Source organism: Colletotrichum gloeosporioides (genome assembly GCF_011800055.1).
Source record: "Colletotrichum gloeosporioides strain Lc1 chromosome Unknown consensus_66, whole genome shotgun sequence".
Taxonomy (NCBI): domain Eukaryota; kingdom Fungi; phylum Ascomycota; class Sordariomycetes; order Glomerellales; family Glomerellaceae; genus Colletotrichum; species Colletotrichum gloeosporioides.
In genome coordinates this window covers 2,069,405-2,088,025 of record NW_025544711.1, presented here as the reverse complement: position 1 = coordinate 2,088,025, position 18,621 = coordinate 2,069,405, and the positions used below count along the sequence as shown (strand labels likewise).

General features: G+C 52.7%; 8 protein-coding genes and 1 pseudogene across 9 annotated transcripts; 6 read left to right on the top strand and 3 right to left on the bottom strand.

The window, feature by feature from the left end:
* The first annotated feature begins 448 nt into the window (after positions 1-448).
* GCG54_00015217 lies at positions 449-2,840 on the top strand (annotated as a pseudogene). Its single transcript has 3 exons — positions 449-806; positions 892-2,657; positions 2,710-2,840. Coding segments are annotated over exons 1-3 (2,255 nt in total).
* A 318-nt stretch (positions 2,841-3,158) lies between these two features.
* Positions 3,159-4,052, bottom strand: GCG54_00015216 (putative NADP-dependent mannitol dehydrogenase; the record flags this gene model as incomplete). The annotated part of the gene is made up of 1 exon (XM_045415030.1): positions 3,159-4,052. The coding sequence occupies one exon, from the start codon at positions 4,050-4,052 to the stop codon at positions 3,159-3,161; it is 894 nt and encodes a 297-aa protein (XP_045261152.1).
* Positions 4,053-4,928: 876 nt separating this feature from the next.
* On the top strand, positions 4,929-6,640 carry GCG54_00015215 (putative transporter; the record flags this gene model as incomplete). Its single annotated transcript, XM_045415029.1, has 6 exons — positions 4,929-5,098; positions 5,160-5,195; positions 5,271-5,356; positions 5,415-6,001; positions 6,055-6,147; positions 6,200-6,640. The coding sequence occupies 6 exons, from the start codon at positions 4,929-4,931 to the stop codon at positions 6,638-6,640; spliced, it is 1,413 nt and encodes a 470-aa protein (XP_045261151.1).
* A 218-nt stretch (positions 6,641-6,858) lies between these two features.
* GCG54_00015214 (putative transporter) lies at positions 6,859-8,904 on the bottom strand (the record flags this gene model as incomplete). The annotated part of the gene is made up of 8 exons (XM_045415028.1): positions 6,859-7,541; positions 7,596-7,788; positions 7,839-7,937; positions 7,993-8,193; positions 8,247-8,317; positions 8,378-8,467; positions 8,534-8,734; positions 8,790-8,904. The coding sequence occupies 8 exons, from the start codon at positions 8,902-8,904 to the stop codon at positions 6,859-6,861; spliced, it is 1,653 nt and encodes a 550-aa protein (XP_045261150.1).
* An 855-nt stretch (positions 8,905-9,759) lies between these two features.
* GCG54_00015213 (putative transporter) lies at positions 9,760-11,452 on the bottom strand (the record flags this gene model as incomplete). Its single annotated transcript, XM_045415027.1, has 3 exons — positions 9,760-10,641; positions 10,702-11,181; positions 11,246-11,452. The coding sequence occupies 3 exons, from the start codon at positions 11,450-11,452 to the stop codon at positions 9,760-9,762; spliced, it is 1,569 nt and encodes a 522-aa protein (XP_045261149.1).
* A 933-nt stretch (positions 11,453-12,385) lies between these two features.
* Positions 12,386-13,234, top strand: GCG54_00015212 (uncharacterized protein; the record flags this gene model as incomplete). Its single annotated transcript, XM_045415026.1, has 3 exons — positions 12,386-12,769; positions 12,826-12,888; positions 12,953-13,234. 3 exons carry the CDS (start codon positions 12,386-12,388, stop codon positions 13,232-13,234), a joined length of 729 nt encoding a protein of 242 aa, XP_045261148.1.
* A 300-nt stretch (positions 13,235-13,534) lies between these two features.
* Positions 13,535-15,210, top strand: GCG54_00015211 (Dimethylaniline monooxygenase [N-oxide-forming] 3; the record flags this gene model as incomplete). The annotated part of the gene is made up of 4 exons (XM_045415025.1): positions 13,535-13,549; positions 13,654-13,808; positions 13,861-14,422; positions 14,479-15,210. The coding sequence occupies 4 exons, from the start codon at positions 13,535-13,537 to the stop codon at positions 15,208-15,210; spliced, it is 1,464 nt and encodes a 487-aa protein (XP_045261147.1).
* Positions 15,211-15,544: 334 nt separating this feature from the next.
* Positions 15,545-17,241, top strand: GCG54_00015210 (uncharacterized protein; the record flags this gene model as incomplete). The annotated part of the gene is made up of 3 exons (XM_045415024.1): positions 15,545-15,551; positions 15,690-15,851; positions 15,905-17,241. 3 exons carry the CDS (start codon positions 15,545-15,547, stop codon positions 17,239-17,241), a joined length of 1,506 nt encoding a protein of 501 aa, XP_045261146.1.
* An 871-nt stretch (positions 17,242-18,112) lies between these two features.
* On the top strand, positions 18,113-18,607 carry GCG54_00015209 (uncharacterized protein; the record flags this gene model as incomplete). Its single annotated transcript, XM_045415023.1, has 1 exon — positions 18,113-18,607. The coding sequence occupies one exon, from the start codon at positions 18,113-18,115 to the stop codon at positions 18,605-18,607; it is 495 nt and encodes a 164-aa protein (XP_045261145.1).
* Positions 18,608-18,621: the final 14 nt, after the last annotated feature.

Sequence of the window (18,621 nt, the reverse complement as noted above, 5' to 3'; positions counted from 1 at the left end):
CACTCGCAATGAGGAGACACCGAGGATGGTTCTGAGTTGATGATGGTCAAGCTGGACTCTGTCCCGAAGCGAGGTGCCACGAAGCGAACACGAAGCGAAGCCAGTGCCTTTGTTGTGGATGGCCTCGCGTCGAGGCCTCAATTGTGGATCCTTTTCAGGCACTCGCGCTGGGAATGTGTCGGACTCTAGAGCTTACCCCGGGAGGACTTGTCCGAATTGCAACGGGAGTATGTCTCTTCTCTAGATGTTTCCCTGAGCATGTTTCACTCAGTCAGGTACACATCTGTGAATAGGAAGCGAAGGATTCGAAAACTATGGGCGGAGAAAGATGATCCATCGCTGTTGCTTGTCACTAATCAAGCAGACTCTTCTAGCGTAGTATACTCCCGCCGGTTAACACGCCATCTGAACTATGAATACAACATGTTGCCGCTCAATACCACTAGGCTTGCTGGCGCGTTTGCGGGGACTGCGGGGAAAGAAGCAGGGGTTTGAGGCGCTGAACCCTCTCTCCACTGCGCATTCCAGTTTACTTAAAGACTGGAAATGCCTCGAGACGAAGTCGGGCACGCGACTGATTTCGGTGTTCACCAGATCGCCGACGAGGCCCAGCGAACCTTACTCCGTCGAGAGCCTCTACTCTCTGCGAGGGCGACACTATCCTCGACGCGAGATCGGCCAATGGAGGCATCCGCAAGCAGCAGACGACGGTCAACGGCCTCTTCGGCTGCGACGCCTGGGCAAGAAAGTCGACCGCGACGAGTCCGGCCGTCTCGAGCACGAGGCCTACGAACATCCACAGGATGGTGAGTTTTTTTGTCCGTGTCTTTTTATGCTAAGTGGGGTCCTTCATTACTAACTCATGCGTACTGGCTGTAGTTTGACATGTAGGAGGCGGCGTATCAAGTGTGACGAGGGAAGGCCGAAATGCGCCCAGTGTTCCAAGTCAGACCGTGACTGTCAATACGCCCAAGCTCCCACCGGCGAGAATGACTCAGAGACTCGTCGACGCGCGGACTCTACGGTTTCCAACGCCGGTCAAAGTGCCGAGGCCGACAGCGTCGAGGATGCTGTGCCTTCTACGGAACCTGCGGAGAGTGCACTAGCCATTTCGCCTGCGGCAGCAGACACAACAGCATCACCGGCCGCTCGTCCGGTCGACTTAACGGCACCTTTCGTGTCCTCCTTCAACCCGGCCGGCTCACTTGGCGCCGACAACAGCGCCTTGCAGCCCGCTGCAGTCTCCGATGCGGATCTCGGCTTCTCGCCCCTGGCACTGAGCCAGACTTCACTGCTCAACATATCCCCTTTCGAGTGGTACGATTTGCTTGCTCAGGATGCTATCAACAATATCCAACGGCTCAACAGCCTGCCGAATGGCGAGGTTAGATGGGTCTTTGATGAGAGTACCCTGTCTCGGAGACAAACCCCCTTGCCAGAGTCACCGACTCAGCAGGACGACCACCTGCCCATCTTTGGCCGAAGTGAAAGCCACACCACTCCCCCTTGGAACACCTCAAGCAACATTGATCTGTCCGATGATGAATTGGTTCATTTCCGTTACTACGTCGATATTGTGGGACCCATCTTGGATCTCTTTGATCCTCAGCGGCATTTCTCCAACATGGTGCCCCATCTCGCAGTTCGTAACGCCGGACTTCTCAAATCCATTTTGGCTGTTGCTGCTAGACACATCTCCTTGGGGCCCAATCCCAAATTCTCAAACTCTGGCGGGGCACTCCATCCTCTACCAGATTCATCTCTTCCTGCCAGCCCAGCGCAAGAAGAAGCGGCCCGCTCGGCAACTCAATACTACTATGAGACGCTTCAGTATCTCTCACACACATTGCTATACCCATCTTATGCCAACTCACATGAGATCCTGGCCACTGCCATAATGATCAGTACTTACGAAATGTTCGACTCAAATGGGCCCTCCAACAACGGAGACTGGGAGCGCCATCTCCGAGGAGCATTCTGGATTCAACGATCACAAGATAACAACGCCGAGTCCCCAGACAGTTTCAGAAGAGCAGTATGGTGGGCATGGATCCGCCAGGATATCTGGGCGGCCTTCAGATCCGGTCGTCGAACACTGACTATCTTCCAGCCCCAGAAGACATTACAGGAACTCAACCCAGATGATCTCGCCAGCAGGGTGTTGTTCATTGCTGCAAAGTGCGTAGCATACGCCGCGTATGATGCGGCCTCTTCCATGCAAGACCTGCAGCAACGAATGAACCTCGGGAACCGCCTGCTGCGGTCTTTGGAGGAATGGCGTGAGGCGCTACCAGCTTCCTTTGCTCCTATCTCTGGAGGAGCAGTCTCGGATACAATCTCTGGCGCGAGCCGCCCCAGCTCAGCTTCCCCGTCCGTACATCATGTCGGTCAAGGTCCGGACCCCGCCGCAATCCAGGGCAAGGGGGTTTTCGACCCAATCTGGGTTCATCCGCCCAGGAACGCTGGGGCGATGCAGATGTATCACTTTGCACGATCAGTGGTTCTTCTTGCGCAGCCGTCCACGGGTGGACTTAACGCCTATAGACGACGGCAGAGACTTCTAAATGAGAGCCTGCATAGCGTTTGTGGTGTCGCCAAAGCTTGCAACGACAACGATCCTGCATTGGCGTTCTTGAATGTGCAGGTGATGTTTGCCGGTGAGTTTGCATGCTGCCGTGGTATGCTGAATGATGCTAACGGGATTCGCAGTGGGACAATGTGCCCAGAACGGTGAGAAACAGACAGAGTTACTCGAAACATTGAACCGAGCCGTCGCGATCAGCAGCTTTCCATCAAAAGGGCTCACCGATGAGCTAAAAAGAATATGGAGGGAAGGATTCTAGTCAAGCGAAAAAGAAAGTAGTCTCGAAATACCCTTGTGAAGCATTCATCTTGCTCCGTGACTCTGCGATGTATGGCTCTCAAGCCTGAAACTTCTTGTCGCTTCACTGACTATCTCGTGTGAGCTTCCTACACGGTTGAGCTTTGAAATTACAAACTGGAATACCGCTGCCGGCCATATAAGCAACAGCCGGCAAGACCGAAGATAGGAGGAGAGAGTCCCGTGATCCTCAAGGATATCAAAACTGGTAGATTTTCTATGCTCTATAGTGGACACATGTTGTTGTATGGTGTGCGCCCCTGTTTCTATTTACCCCTTACCAAGCACCAACGATCCCGGCCACAGGAATGTCAATGCCTGTTGTGTATGAGGCTCCATCCGACAGCAAATACACATAAGCACCACCAAGCTCCTTCGGGTCGGCCAGCCGGGGCATGCCCCCGTAATACTGCATCTTCAGATTCCAATCAGGGGCCTGGTCGACAAAATAGGTCATGGCAGTCTTGACGAAACCAGGAGAAATCGAGTTGACTCGGATACCGTGCTTCGCCCACTCCATGGCGAGCGTGTGGGTCATATTCCTAACAGCACCCTTGGTCGCACCATACGGCGCTGATGGCGCCGCGCGGTTGGGGCGATACGAGGTCATGGACGCGGTGAAGACGATCGAGCCCTTGATCCCAAGCTCGATGAAGCGCTTAGCGACAGTCGTCGCGCAGAAGTAAGCCCCGAAGACGTTGAGGTTGAACAGCTGCTCGAGCTGCGCGCGGCTGAAGTCGAGCGCCGGCTGGTGTTTTGTCATGCCGGCGTTCGCGACCAGGCCGTGGATTGCGCCCTCTTTGGCAATGATGGCATCGATTGCAGATGTGACGCTCTCCTCTGAGGTGACGTCGCAGTGGAGGTATTGAATGCGCTTGGGGTTTGCCTTCTGGACTGCCTGGAACTCCTCGCCTGGCTCAAAAAGGTCCAAAGAGTAGATTACCTTGGCATCATTGGCTAAGCAGACTTCAGCGATGCCGAGGCCAATTCCTCTATTGGCACCAGTGATGGCGACGACCTTGTTCCTCAGCGATACCTTCCAGTCATGGTCTGGGCCGGGCTGGGTGTTGAGGAACTCTGGGGTTGTTGAAGAGGGCGGGGCACTGGCAGGGAGTGTTGTTGAGGCGGCGCCATTGTTGGCTTGTGAATCTGCGGTTGCGCTTGGAGACATGTTGGCTATCAGAACCCAGGATGATGTGACCGTGAAGAGAGGACTTCGCAGATTTGTGGGGTTCTGATGGGCTGATAAAGAATGTTGAAGGGCTGAATGGTTTACGTTGCTAGGAAATTTCGACACGATGATATACCAGTGTGCAGGACTTATGATATCTTATTGTCTGGCTCGTAGGGGATGCCGACGTGCAGATCTGGGTCCCACTCCGAGTTAATACAACGAGACTTCAGCGGAATTCTCCTAGTAGACATCGGCACGAATGCTGGACTTATCCGACCATGTTCCCCACTCAGAACTGCCGAAAAACAATTCCAAGAGATGGAGTCACATGGCGTGATTGTGCCACGAATTCCATTCGATGAGACATGGATGGTAACTGGGACTCGCTTCGAGGCACAGCCGAGTGTGGCCTTCGCGTCGAGGCAACCCATCAGCAGTGTCTCGCCCAGGGAGCCGATAGGGTTCCCCTCATCCGGGAACCACACCATCCAAGTTCATGGTGCATCCATGATAACCCCAAATTCCGGGGAGTACAACTCTGGGGACGGTCCCCACGATTCCTCGGCGGGGTGGCTAGCCGCTTTGTGGGGAGAGAGGAGGTGATATGGGTTCGGGGAAGGACAAAGGAATTTGCGGAGTGGCCGGCTCAGTCCTGACTAGCCTCTGCACTGCACCAGCAACGGAAGTGGTGGATAAACTGGTACACCGACACTTGAAGTTGTTCTATAAGATAGAGCTGTTGTACATCTTTGCCTACCTTGTAAGTGAAATGTCAGCTTGATACATCCTGTTTCCTGATATCTTCACAACTCTACTCTTGTTTCTTATTGATCATTGTTAACAGGCAGCCAAGTATCAAACTCGCCATTCACGATGGTCTCCCGAAGACAATCGTCTTCTCCGAGCATGGAGGCAAACGACCAGAAAGAACTCGGGAATCTGCCCGAGCACATCGAAACATCAGGTCAGACGATTACTTGGACGGCGGAGGAGGAGAAGGCTCTTGTCAAGAAGATCGACCTCTTCCTGATGCCTACCATCTGGTAATACTCTACACGGTTGTGACTGCCGACTCCAGAAAGAATGCTGACGAATACCTTCCAGGTTGATGTACCTCTTGTCATACATGGACCGAACCAAGTCAGTATACAAATACACTTGACATGGACAGACGATCGCTAGACAGCCTTGCTAATATGTGATCCTACGGCACAGTATTGGAAATGCCAAGATCGCAGGAATGGCCGACGACATTGGCCTCTCGTCGTCTCAATACAGCATCGTCTTGGTTGTCTTCTTCAGTGCGTGCAACTCCTTTACTGCAAGGCCTCGTGTTCTGAGGTTTCTAACAACGTGTAGTTGGCTACGTCCTCTTCGAACCTCCCTCCAACATGATCCTCGTCCGAACCCGACCGTCACTATATCTTCCCTTCATAATGGCTCTCTGGGGCGTCCTCACATGCATCATGTCCGTTGTCAAGGAATACCATCATCTCATCGTGCTTCGTGTCTTTGTTGGAATAATGGAGAGTGGTTTCGCCCCTGGCATTCTTCTCATCATCTCTTCCTGGTATCGGCGCGGAGAACAATCAAGACGTTTTGCTGTGTTCATGTCTGCGGCAATTCTTTCCGGAGCATTTGGCGGGTTGCTTGCAGGTGCAATTACCAGTGGCTTGGAAGGGGCACATGGGATCCGGGGGTGGAGGTGGCTCTTCATCGTCGAAGGTGTTGCCACCATTGGATGGGCCGGCATCTCGGCCTTCATCTTGCTGGATTTCCCTGCGACTTCAACCAGATTGACACCCAGAGAGAGAGAAATTGCGGTCGCGAGGTTACAAGAAGACAATGTCACGGTTCGAAACGCTGATGAGAAGCTGGGCAAAGGTAAATCTTTTATGTTGGCACTGAGAGATTGGAGAACGTGGGGGTTCATCTTTGGCTACATGGTAAGGTTCATAATCAGATCGCTCAGCATAATTATATGCTAACCAGGGCACAGGTGATTGTCGGCTCTTCTACACTCTCCTATTTCTACCCGACTCTTGTGCATGGACTTGGCTTTACGTCCACGGTCCAGGCTCAGTACATGACGGTACACATACCTCATTGGATGCCAGTTGTTGATGTTTTTTAACAAGAACCAGGTCCCCATCTATGCATTCGCTTTCGTCTGCACGGCAATTACCGGCTACTTCGGCGACAAAATACCCGATCATCGCGGACTAGTCATCGCTGCCTGGCTCGCTTTCAGCATGATCACCTCAATCATCGTCTGCGTGGTGTACAACTTTACGGCGCGATACGTTCTGCTTGTTCTCATGGCTGCTGGATTATGGGCATCTAACGCGATGTCTCTGTCCTTTGCCAGCTCAACTTTCGGAAGCATGGACGCCGAGGTTCGTGCGATTGCGCTGGCGCTAATGAATGCTCTCGGAAACTTGGCGCAAATCTATGGCGCATACCTCTTCCCTACTGACGATGCTCCGAAATATCTCATGGGTTTCGGCGTTATTTCTGGAATGCTGGGCTTTGGTACGGTTGTATATATAATTATGCACATCTTGGTCAGGCGTTGGAAGCCTTGAAGGACGAGCGCTGATATCCGGGGACCTTTTCCCACTCATTGGGCGCATACTACCTCCATTGCACTCTTCGTGGGCAACAAGAAGACACTGTCTCTGGATTGAGTAGATGTATTAAGTGGAATCATTGTGATAGTATCTATATTCGATCTAAGCCCTGCGCCCGCCTGCGGCATCCACGTGGACCCAGCCTATCCCGTCGACCCTCGCAGAGAGGACTTTCATGGCAGCCATGACCACTGGTGAATGTGGCTCATCCCATTCCTATAGGGTGTATCGGAACTATGGACTTTGTTAGTTGCGAAGATCATTGGAGACAGAGCGGTACTTACGTAGGGGTTCTCAAAGTCAGTGTAGTCCGCCTCGCCGTACTCCTTGCCCTTCTTCTGTCGCTCCTCGGCAGTCAGACCATCGTTTGCCTGCTGCGCATCTCTCTTCTTGTTTCTTCTGACCAGGACAAAACGCCAGGTCAGAATGAGCGCAAATTCAAGCCCGAAGCAAATGGCACATCCAATAGTTCCAGGGGTGTACTTCGGCGCGTCCTTCTCCTTGAAGATCTGACTTCCCACCATGTTGCCAACGCAGTATCCAACAAAGGTGAAACTGCTGGTAATAGTACGCTTCGTGCGACCAGCGGTGTTACTGGGAATGAGTGTCCAGGCAAGGAAGAGACCGAGCACGAAGGGGACAGTGATGAAGTAGCAACCCCACTTGGTCCACTTGATGGCCGGGTCATTGGGGAGGAGCGACATGCCCAAGAATCCTGCGAAGGGCGGTAGCACCGAGCCGGCCATGAAGAACATTCGAAGATTGGACCACTTGCTACAGGTCAAGCCGACACAGATGAAAATGACGACGGACATCACAGATCGGGGAATCTCGATCAAGATGGTCTGCAAGCTGGCTGTATTGGGGGTCAGCATCTCAATTGGAACATAAGGGAAGAAATACCACTTACTGAAGCCAAAGGATTTGATGACAATGCTACCGAACGTTGTAAGGCCTCCGTTGGGAACGGAGCTGAGGAAAGCGTTCATGCCGGCAAACCAGAAGCATGGGTCAATGAGACATTCACGGACTTGCTTCCACTTCCAGCCCTTGATAGCGGTCTTGTCGTTACCAGTGTTGTTTGATCTGATACGAGCGCTTGCCTGGATGAAGTTAGACAAGCACGTTTGTGGCTATTTGAAGGTTGACTCACCATGTCTTTCTCCTCCTTGTTCAGCCAAAGCACCTCCGATGGTGTGCCAAGAAGTAGCAAGCAAAGGCATCCGACGAAGGTAGTCAGACCTCCCAAGAACTGTACAGTTAGTATTGCTATTCCAGCGTATGCCACACTGTAGTCGTCGACTTACGTAGGAGATGTACCGCCAGGGCTGCACTCCTTCTCTGCCTTGGGTCGCGGAGCCAATGGCGTACATGATCAGACTGGCAATGACACCGAAGCCAGCGTTGGCACTCTGGAAGACAAGAGAACGAGATGCATGTTCACGGGTCTTGTACCACGTTCCGACAAGAAGCATGAATCCCGGGCTGATACAGCACTCGAATGCTCCCTAATCTTCTGTTCAGCGAATGGAGGCCTGCTTCTATTTGGCAATGGACAAACCTGAAGAGCGCGAAGCGCAATAAGATGAGTGAAGTTCTTAGCAAACCCGATACACAAGACAATGATGCCCCCTGTGGATGGATTTCAGTGAACCGTTCTCGGTGTATATCGCATGAGCAGATGGAGCTTACAGCAAATCATGTAGATTGACAGGGTTCGACCCATCTTGTAACGTTGGACAACGACATTGCTTGGGAATTCGCAAACCATGTATGTAATGTCTAGGTTGTACTTTGTCAGTGTACTGTACCGGGCCTGTTTTGGAATGTGGGGGAACGATCACGTACAGAAAATAGTCGTCAACCACGAGTACTGTTGGCCCACCAGACCAGTGTCCTCGCGCAAGCCGAAGATGGCTTGGGTTCCCAACGCAGTCTTGTCTGTTTGCTGGATACCATAACAGAGCCACATGAGAGGAAGCAGGTAGCGGTCAATCTTCCTCTTCAACTTGTGGAATTCTTCCTTCGTGTAGCGGCCCTCGACCTCGACTGCGAACCTTGGTCAATACTGGGTGTCAAAAGCTAAAATGGATGGAGATCATACTCAAATGCGAGTCGCCGATCACCTCACTCTTGGTGTCTGATTGCGCATTGTCATCAGACACAATTGCGACCTTCTTCTCCTCATCAACGATGCGAGGTTCGGGTTGAGAGCCCATGGCTGTTGCGGGGTCAGGCAGATACCTGAAAATGCGCACAAGAAGGGGCGAAGGCAGGAAAGTTCACAATATGGCAGCTTCTCGGCGACGTGCTGGCAAAAAGTCACTTGTCTGAGAGCGAATAGTTGGGATCGGCTTATATCACTACTACAAACTCTACCCCAAATGCCGGAGGCAACACAGACCCTGGTCGGCAGGCAACGGTCCAGATAAGGATTCCCGCGGAGTCAACCCCCAACTATCGGGGGGCGAGATCAAAATAGCCGACCAGAGGGCTGGACAAGACCGAGCTGGTGGGACCTCTGAACCAACATGGTAAGTGTGTTGCACATGGTAGATATATCTTGCCTCCTCATCGGACGACGTCAGCTGCGGCTCCAATCAACTTATCTTCGCCCGTCTTGGCAGACATTAATCTTCAACGCCTGGGCGATAAGATCAGAGAGGCCGCAACGAGGGCACAAGCTATCGGGACAAAGATTACCGCCCCGGAAAAGATAATGAGACGATGGGTGGACAGCACTATGCGGGGAGTTGATTGTCACGTTCCATTGATGTGCGCCGTCGAGCTGCATGCATGATGTCCTCTTTGGTAGGTCGGATGATAGGGTTGGATCCGGGATGATAAGCGGAGGATAAGCCGGGGAGGCGGGGTTCAGGCCGTTGTAGCCGACCAACCTCCTCCGTTGACTGGGGTGGTATTCATCTCAAACATCATCTCAGAGGACAAAGCTAAAGATGGAATTTATAGCAATTGATGTGTTGGTCTTGCTTTATTAACTGGAGTAATCCCGGTGGTTGGAAGCTCAAGTCTGCTGCAAATGGTTGAATGAACTTCCAAGCTCAATCCAAATCTCACAGCTTGTATCTGAAATGAGGATTCTCCTTATCGGTGCGGTCCGTGAAGCCAACCTCGTTCACCTCGGTATCGCCATGCCCCGCGTTGACGTGCTCACCCCCTGTCATCTCAGCAAGCCGCGCGTCGCGCTTTCTGTTTTCCCACCACATCAAGCCGCCGATACAGGCCGTGAAAAACATGCAACTAGAGTACATACCACAGAGCGCTTTGATGGCGGACATGTATCGAGGGGCTTCGTCAGGATCGAACATGAAGGGGCCGATGATGTTCCCCGCAGCATAGCAAATGAAGTTTACACCATTGACCGTCATGCGCTTCGTGTGGCCGGCAAAGTTAGCCGCGACAATGGACCAATTCAGAATGATCGCAGCGCCAATTACCCCAAGAAGCCAGCAGCACGCAGTGAGTGCAAGAGGATGTTCGAGGGGGATGAGCGCGATGCCAATAATTCCTGCGATAGACGGAACACCAGCGAGTACGCTCATGAGAACGGTGATGTTCCTGTAACGCGAAGCAAGATAGCCGAGGATGACAGTTGGGATAAGTTGGAACGCCCCGCTGGGCAGTTGCCATTTCAATGTCTCGATGGAGTTGTATCCGAATCCTTTGAGAAGGGCGCTGGTGAAGTTCGTGAGGCTGCCATTGATGATGCCAATGGAGATTTGCTGTAAAGCAACACACCATACGCGAGGCTCCAAGAAAGCTTCCTTCATCTGGTAAGGTAGGAACTGGCTGTGCTTGATGCCCGTATGATTGTCGGCTACTCGCCAAACGGAGACCACCCGCTCTTCGTGGGTGAATAGCTTGAAGTCAACCGGGCTCGATGGGAACAGGAATAGCGCAATGCCTCCGATGAAGAGAGTAATCACTCCAATAACCTGATGACGGCATCTTAGCATGAATTTTGACGTTGAAGTAAACGATGAAAGCGTTCATACCAGGAAAATGAGTTGCCAAGGGGCCAAGGCGGTATGTGTCGTCGTGCCAAGTCCCCAGGAAATTCCCGAGCCAAGCATCAGCGAGATGCCGTTGCAGCCTAGCCAGATACACATTCTCAACGGCTGCTCGTCCCGAGTCCAGAACATGGATGTCACAAGCATCCATGCCGGGCCAATGCAAGCCTCCAGCCCGCCAAGAAGGAAGCGAAGCGCCATGATACCAGCAAAGTTCTTGGCGCCGACGGTGGCGACGAGCAGCGTGCCCCAACACAGAAGCATGATCGAGACGAACTTCCCGATCGGAAAGCGCTGAAGACACCAACTGGATGGGTAGGAAAATAAGAGATAGCCTATGTTGGTGATTGAGGCCACCCAGGAGTAGTCCCGCCCTTCGAGACCGAGGTCGGCCTGGAGGCCGTAGGCATTCGCGTAGTTGAGTGTCTGCTTGTCGAGGAAAGACATGAGGTAGATGAGACACATCTGCCGGAATAGAGATCAGCTTCCAGCTTCTACGACGGTGATTTTGGCGAGGGAAGGCATGTACCGAGGGCAACAAAATGAGGTCAATCTTTCTCAGAACCTGCTTCGCAATGGCGTCTCTACGTGCCGGATCCATGGCTTGGGATTCGAGATAGTAGTCGTAGCCAATGTCAGTGTGACCAACCTCGACAGCACCCTTGGAGATGCTCTGAACATCGGTTTCAGGTGTGTTTGTCTCGGGCTTCACGCCCTCGAGATCGGTGGGAGACATCTTGACGCGGGCTCACCGTGGTCGAAAGAAAGGCTGTGAGAAGATATGATGCAGTTGAAAATATCAATGCGACAGAACTCGTATAAACATCGAAACAGATACCGAGGTCCATTTGATATATCCAGAGAGCTCTACGCCTATCCTCTAAGTGACATTGGTTTCAGTTATGTCTATCCATCGGTCGGCAGCAAGCGATACTTGGGTGATAATACAACGCCCGCTCACTATCGGGAGCAAATACGCCGTCGGTGCCTGCCCGAACAATAGAAACAGCAGGGACGACAACATGGAGCCTGGTCTCTATGGTCAGCCGAGTGATAGACATGAATCCCAGATACCCGGCACAAGCTCGGTCCACCAGTTAATTGGTTGGTGGAATACATAGGGTAAGGAACAGCTACTCTGCAGGTCTTGGTGGCATCTTATTACCTTGCGGGGAACCTGGCTCTCACAGTGACATGTTGGAATACTGATAGCCCAATCTCGCGCTCTCTGTACCTCCCCGCGGTCTCGTCTAGCCGTGATTGGCTTCATTCGACTTGCGCGGTTATGCAGTTCTCTGCTATGCATTGCGTTGCATGCTGATGCACCGCGGTCCCGTGGTAGTCACACAGCATATGCAAGAAATACATTGAGGACTTAGGATGACAGTCGTTTTGTTGTCGGACTGGAGGTCGATAAGACCTCCTTTGTGGATACATATCCGGGCTGTCGGACAATACTCCGACCGGCCCCAGTTCCCGGCCCTCTAGATTCCACTTACCCCGAGCCATTCCTGCTGTGGGACACATGCTAGGAGAAATGATAATATGGCTCCGGGTTTATTTTTGTGCTATTTTTGGTGCAAGAAAGGCACCCAGGTCTCTTCGATGGGCACCTTTGGCATTTTTCCAACTACACATCGCCATCTCCTAAACTATGCATGCAAACAACATGACCCTGACAAACGGAGCCTCAAAGCCCTACAAGGCCGCCATCATCCAAGATTTCTCGACTAATAAGCCTTGGGGCCAGATGACGATCGATGCTACAGCGAACTTCATCCGTCGCGGTATTCCCCATGCTCAAGTTGATCACTATCGGGCAGCTGATGGCGAGACCCTGCCCCCAGCCAAAGACTACGACCTGTTCGTTTTGACGGGAGGAACCGTTAACCTGCTTGAGGAGGAGACGCCGGAATGGGCATTGCGCGTGCTTGATTTGATCCGCGATGCTGGCGGGCTCCCTCGGACTAAGCTTATTGCATTTTGCTGGGGACACCAAGCAGTTCATTATGCCTTCGGCGGGGTCTTGGATCTTCTTGAAGAGGGGCCTAGGGTACGTCTATCAAAAACAGACCATACAGTACCGGAAGCTAATCTCCGATTGTGAAGATTGCCGTTGAAGAGATGAACCTGACACTGGAGGGCAAGAAGCTGTTCGGAAAAGAAACTCTGGTGAGCAAAACTCCTTAATCTCTAGCCTCAATCCTAGCTGACCATGAATCTGAAGCTACTACAGAAGTACCACAAGCGCTACATATCGCGACTCGCGCCAGACTTCACAGCGTTGGCAGAGCGATGTGAGATCTCATGTAGCAAGGAGAAGGGCATTCTTACTTTCCAAGGCCATCCCGACCTCAGTCGCGAAATCGTACGGGCTCTTATTGATACGGATGATGGATTATACAAGCCTTCCGAGACAACACATCGCAGTCCTTGCGGCAAGCTGTTCAGCAGTGACACGGCTGACGATGGGGATGAGGTGTGGTACAAGATCATGGACTTCGTGTCCGCCTCATAGACATGCTAGCAACTGCGGCGGAAAATTGTTTGTGACCGAGATGGATGATGCCTCGTTCAAATAATATCGTTCTGGATCATTTTAACCCCTGTCAGTGGAAGTCGCAAGCTACACCGTCCCCATAAAGCGGACCGTCCCGCCGTCTTGCTGAATAATATTAAATTCAATAGGAAGACAATTGGCCATAATCTAGCTTATCTCTCTGATTCGCAATTTACAGGGCAATTGACCTCAGAGAAGAACCAAGCTTTGGGGTGGAACTGCGGGCTACCGCGTCTCGCGTTTCGCGAAGCACGTCATATGCGGGACCTATTCGTCAACAAGCTTACGATATAAGACATGCCGAGCATCTTCGGGGAGCCAACGAGGGGCGACATATTTGAGTCCATGCTGGAATCGTAACTTCAGGTTTCTGATAGGAATTGATCCAGTGGAAAATGGCGCCCAGATACTCAAGCGTAGCCATCATCGGGGCTGGTCCATCCGGCATTTCAGCTGTGAAGGCGCTGAGTGAAGAGAAGGCGTTTGACAGGATCCAATTGTTCGATAGAAGAGAGAAGATCGGAGGGACATGGTAGGTCATCCTCGGTGGATGCGCATGGTTAGATGACTGACATGCCGCTCAGGATCTACGACGAGAAGCCAGAGCCTTTCTCACCGCACTCAAGTCAGCCAACCAGGGACCTTCCTTCAAAGTTTCCACAATCAGTCCTGCCAGCGTCTGAAAATGTCACTGCCAAAACGGGCATCTACCCTTCCCTGGACAGCAACGTCGGCTCACAAGTCATGGCTTTTACTTACAAGCCTTTCCCCTTCGTCCATTCATCAACATCCATCAACCGCTTTGGAAAGGCGAATCCGACGCATCCTTGGGAAAAGGTCGCCGGGTATCTGGAAGAGATTGCCGAGCCATTCAATCATCTTATCACCCTCAACACCCACGTTGAGCGAGTTGAGAAAGTCGGAAAGAAGTGGAGGCTCACGCTTAGAAGGACACAGTACTACCTTAAGGGCCAGAAGAGGGACTACTGGTGGCAGGATGAGTTTGATGCTGTGATCGTTGCAACTGGGCACTATGGCGTGCCATATGTGCCCAAAATTGCGGGGCTCAAGGAGACGTTTGCTGCGTTACCTGAGAGATTTGAGCACTCGAAGGCGTACCGCTCTCCGGAAGACTACTTCGACAAGGTGAGTCCAACCGTGTCAATTTAAACATTGGAGTCATCATCTAATCACCACCACAGAAAGTCGTGGTTGTCGGTGGCAACGTCTCAGCCTCAGACACCGTTTCGGAAATTCACAACATCGTCTCAGGTCCTCTCTACGTTGCTCAGCGCGGGTACAACGAGATCCTCAAGGACGCATGGGAACTCCCCAACGTTGTTCTCAAGCCCGAGATTACGAAGCTGTCCGTCGGCGCAGATGACCTCGTCAAAGTCAGCTTCAAAGACGGCACGGAAGTAGACGGCATCGAAAGGATCCACTTCGGCACGGGATACCGCCTCTCATACCCCTTCCTCGTCCCGGACCCCGTCACCCCCAGCGGCCGACTGTCAGGTTTCTACCAGCACGTGTTCAACATTGCCGACCCTTCGCTCACGGTAGTCGGACAGGTCAAGGCCGCCATCTCGTTCCGGGTGTACGAGTACCAAGCCGTCGCTGTGGCGCGGTACTTTGCCAACCGTGGTGGGGGCCTGCCGTCGCCGCGGGAGCAGGACGAATGGGAGGTGAAGCGGCTGCAGTACAAAGGGCCTACATCGCAGTTTCACGAGATCAAGCTTGACTTTAAGGAGTATTTCGACTTTTTGAAGGACGTGGCTGGGCCGCCTGCGGAGGGGACTGATGGGTATGAGTTGCCTGCGTGGGAGGATGAGTGGGGGCTGTTGGGATTCGGGGTGTTGGCCTTGAAGCAGAAGTGGTGGAGGGAGTTGAAGGAGAGAGATGAGCAGAAGGAGCAGATTAAGGCAAAGCTCTAAAATTTTGGTCTCTAGGATTGCCAAGACAGAAAATTTCGTCCATCTGACGCTATTGAACTAGGTCTTCCATGATGCCATTCCCAGGCGAGGGTTTCCCATCCGCACCATCAACCAACCCCACGAAACTAAACATCGGTCAACTTCCATCGCGCCAAGAAGATGGTTCCCGTGAATGTGGTTCTGCCAGAAAAGACCTACCGAATACGGACATCTTTCCGGGGTATGGATCGACGGCCTCCACTCGGAGGTCCAATGGGGGCCAAGATTCTCGCCGTTGGGTGGATTCAACGGCACCTTCAACGTTGCACTAGCATATTCGTCATTTTGCACCAATATGAGGAGTCATTCCACGCGAGAAAATTTGGAGAAAGAGCTTTTTTTCGAGGAGCGGCTTGCAACGGGAATAGTCACGATGTAAGCAGAGGCAGACCTTGTCCGATATAAGGTTGGCTGATCCCACTTTACGTTGCGGCTCACAGCACAACGACTTCATCACGACTCAAGCCTAAAATCGACGATGGCTGAAGAACCGACCAAGACTCCGGTCTCGGAGGTTCAGGACCACGCTCCGGCGTCTGAGCCGGTAAAGCGTGTCTGGTACCACTCAACGCTGTTCAATGCCTTCGTTATTGGTGGTGTCGGTATGTCTCCCTGTCACTACCGCATGCAACATGATTTTAACAGTGCCATATAGGTTTCATGGCCCCCGGCCTCTGGAACGCGATGAATGCTCTCGGCGCAGGCGGCGCTCAGGAACCGTTCCTCGTCAATGCCGCCAACGCCCTAGTGTTTGGCCTCATGGGCTTCCTCTGCCTCTTCGGCGGTCCCATCGCCAACCGCATCGGCCTTGCCCGCACTCTGCTTCTCGGCGCCGTGGGTTACCCTCTTTACTCCGCCGGCCTGTACTGCAACAACCGTTTCGGTAACGTCTGGTTTGTGCTTGTCGGCGCCGCGGCATGCGGTGTATCGGCTGGTTTATTTTGGGCCAGTGAAGGCGCCGTCGCGTTGGGCTACCCGGAACCGGCAAAGAGGGGAAAATACATGAATATTTGGCTGTGGTTCCGCACAGGCGGGCCTCTCGTAGGCGGTGCCATCGTGTTGGCGCTCAACAATGACGCTGGTGCGAAGAAGAAGGGAAAGGTTGGATACCAGACTTACCTCGTCTTCATCGCGCTGCAGTGCCTGAGTGTACCCCTGGCCCTGGCCCTATCGCCGCCTGAAAAGGTGCAGCGTACCGATGGGAGCAAGGTCATCATCAAGGCGGAAAAGTCATTCTCGGCCGAGTTCAAAGAGTTATTCCGCATCTCGAAGAGGAAGGATGTGCTGCTGCTACTACCGATCTTCTGGGCGGCATACTTTAACCAGTACAGCGGCAACTTCCAGTCTTACTACTTCGGCGTAAGAGCGAGAGCACTGATTGGGTTTGTGAGCAACTTCGGCACGCTCTTGTCCAGCCAGCTTATCAGCACTTTATTGGACTACAAGGGCTTCAGCGTCAAGAAGAGGATCAACATTGGATTCTACTATGTCGTTGTCTGGCACATCATCGCGTGGGTGTATGGATGGGTCATTCAGGAGAAGTACACCGCCAACCCGCCGGCGTACGACTGGGAGGACAAGGGGTTCACCGAGGGCTTCTTCGTTCTGCTGCTGTGGGACTTTGCGAGACAGGCTTTGCAGAATTGGCTGTACTACCTGCTGGCAACCAAGACGGACAACATCTCCGAGCTTGCTCGCTTCTCTGGTGTCCTGCGTGGACAGGAGAGTTTCGCGCAGGCTGTCTCGTTTGGGTTGAACACCAGGAAGTGGCACGGTGGCCGTGTGCCGCTGGCCATCAACACGATTCTTCTGGGTCTTGCTGTGTATCCTACGTGGCTCGTCGTTAGAGACCACGTCCCCATTGAGACGGACAAGCTTGCCACCGTCGAGGAGGGATCGCAGGGGGAGCTTGCTGAGACGCGGTTGTCAGCGGACGAGAGGAAGGACTTTGTTATTGGACAGACTGGTATTGGAAGAGATGCTAAGATCTAAGTGCTTAGATTTACTATGGCATAGACTACTTAGGTAGACACAGACTTAGCGAAACTGAGATCTTGCTATTTTTGACCTTGAGGGCCTTTACCACGATATACTTTTATGGCCTCTCGGAGTGAAACTCGCGAGTCAGACTCCGTGAGGTGCGGTTTACTGTTTTTCGCACCACTGTTGATATTGGTTTCATTGGTATTTTGTCCTCGGTATTTATCGTTCCTGGTTGTTGTGTTGTCAACTTAGACTGAAAGACATTGGGAGCGTATTACTAAGGCATTCCACTTTGCTCAAGAAGTTATCGTTAGACAGCCTGAGGACCACATACCGCCGACACTCGAACGCCACCGTTGCGCCAACTTTCGCCCCCCGAAATGTCTTCAGGAGGGATGTTTCGATTCGGCGCTAGATATTCCCATCCATTGCAGGATAGAGAAGGTCAGGCATTTGAGCTGAGACTTTTGCGCCCTGTCATGGCCGCCGCCCTTTCATCTTTCAATACATCTGGTTCATTTCGATAGTTCATGGCCGCTTCACAACGGCTCGTGACTGAAAGTTGCCATTTTGTCCGGAAATACTCTCGTTCTGTCTGGCTCACCTTGATCGCGTCATTCTGGCCTTTACATATTTCTCCGTCAGAGTCATTCAGCAGTCAAAAAGGTGTGCCCACAACCGGCAAACTGCGAAGAAAGGTTAGAAGGGGAAAAGGACCTTGATCACACACCTCCGGTGATTGAGATTCCACAAAAAGAAGATTTCGACTTCTGATATACCACAGCTCTTCGCTTTTCATTCAACCACCTATCGAGAAAGAAAAAAAACATTTCAAACGACCGAAAGCAGCCAGTCCACTAAGACCACGCAACCTGCAACAATGGATATTACCCTTCCTTCACTCGAGTCCATTATTGAGTTTGCGGGGATCGCCATATTAGTCGTATTCCTCATCGTCACCATCGGCGTGGTCTGGGCCGAGGTGGTCGAGGCCTTCGTCAGCAACTCCGACAACTTCATCCGCCGCGGCCGCCAGCTACAAAATTGCCTGCACCTACCGCAGCGCCTATGTCTTTTCGCTGACTCGGACCCGGGTATGTCGGAGGACACTGTCCGCTTCATCGGCGCGGCCGCCCTGCCTGTAGGCTTGATGCTCGTTGCCATCATCGTCTGGGGCATTTCCTTGGGAGCGAGACACGAGGAGCCGGATAGATGGTTCTGGTATCTGGTCGCGTTGTTCGTGGGGTGTCTGGTTTGCCCCTGGGCGCTGATGTTAGCGGCGCGTAGCCGAGAGGCGAGGATGGGCAGGGAGGCGGCGGAGGATGGTGGCGAGGCGGGGTATGCATCGGCGCCGCGGGTGATGGATGACCGTTAGGAGGCTGAGAGCCA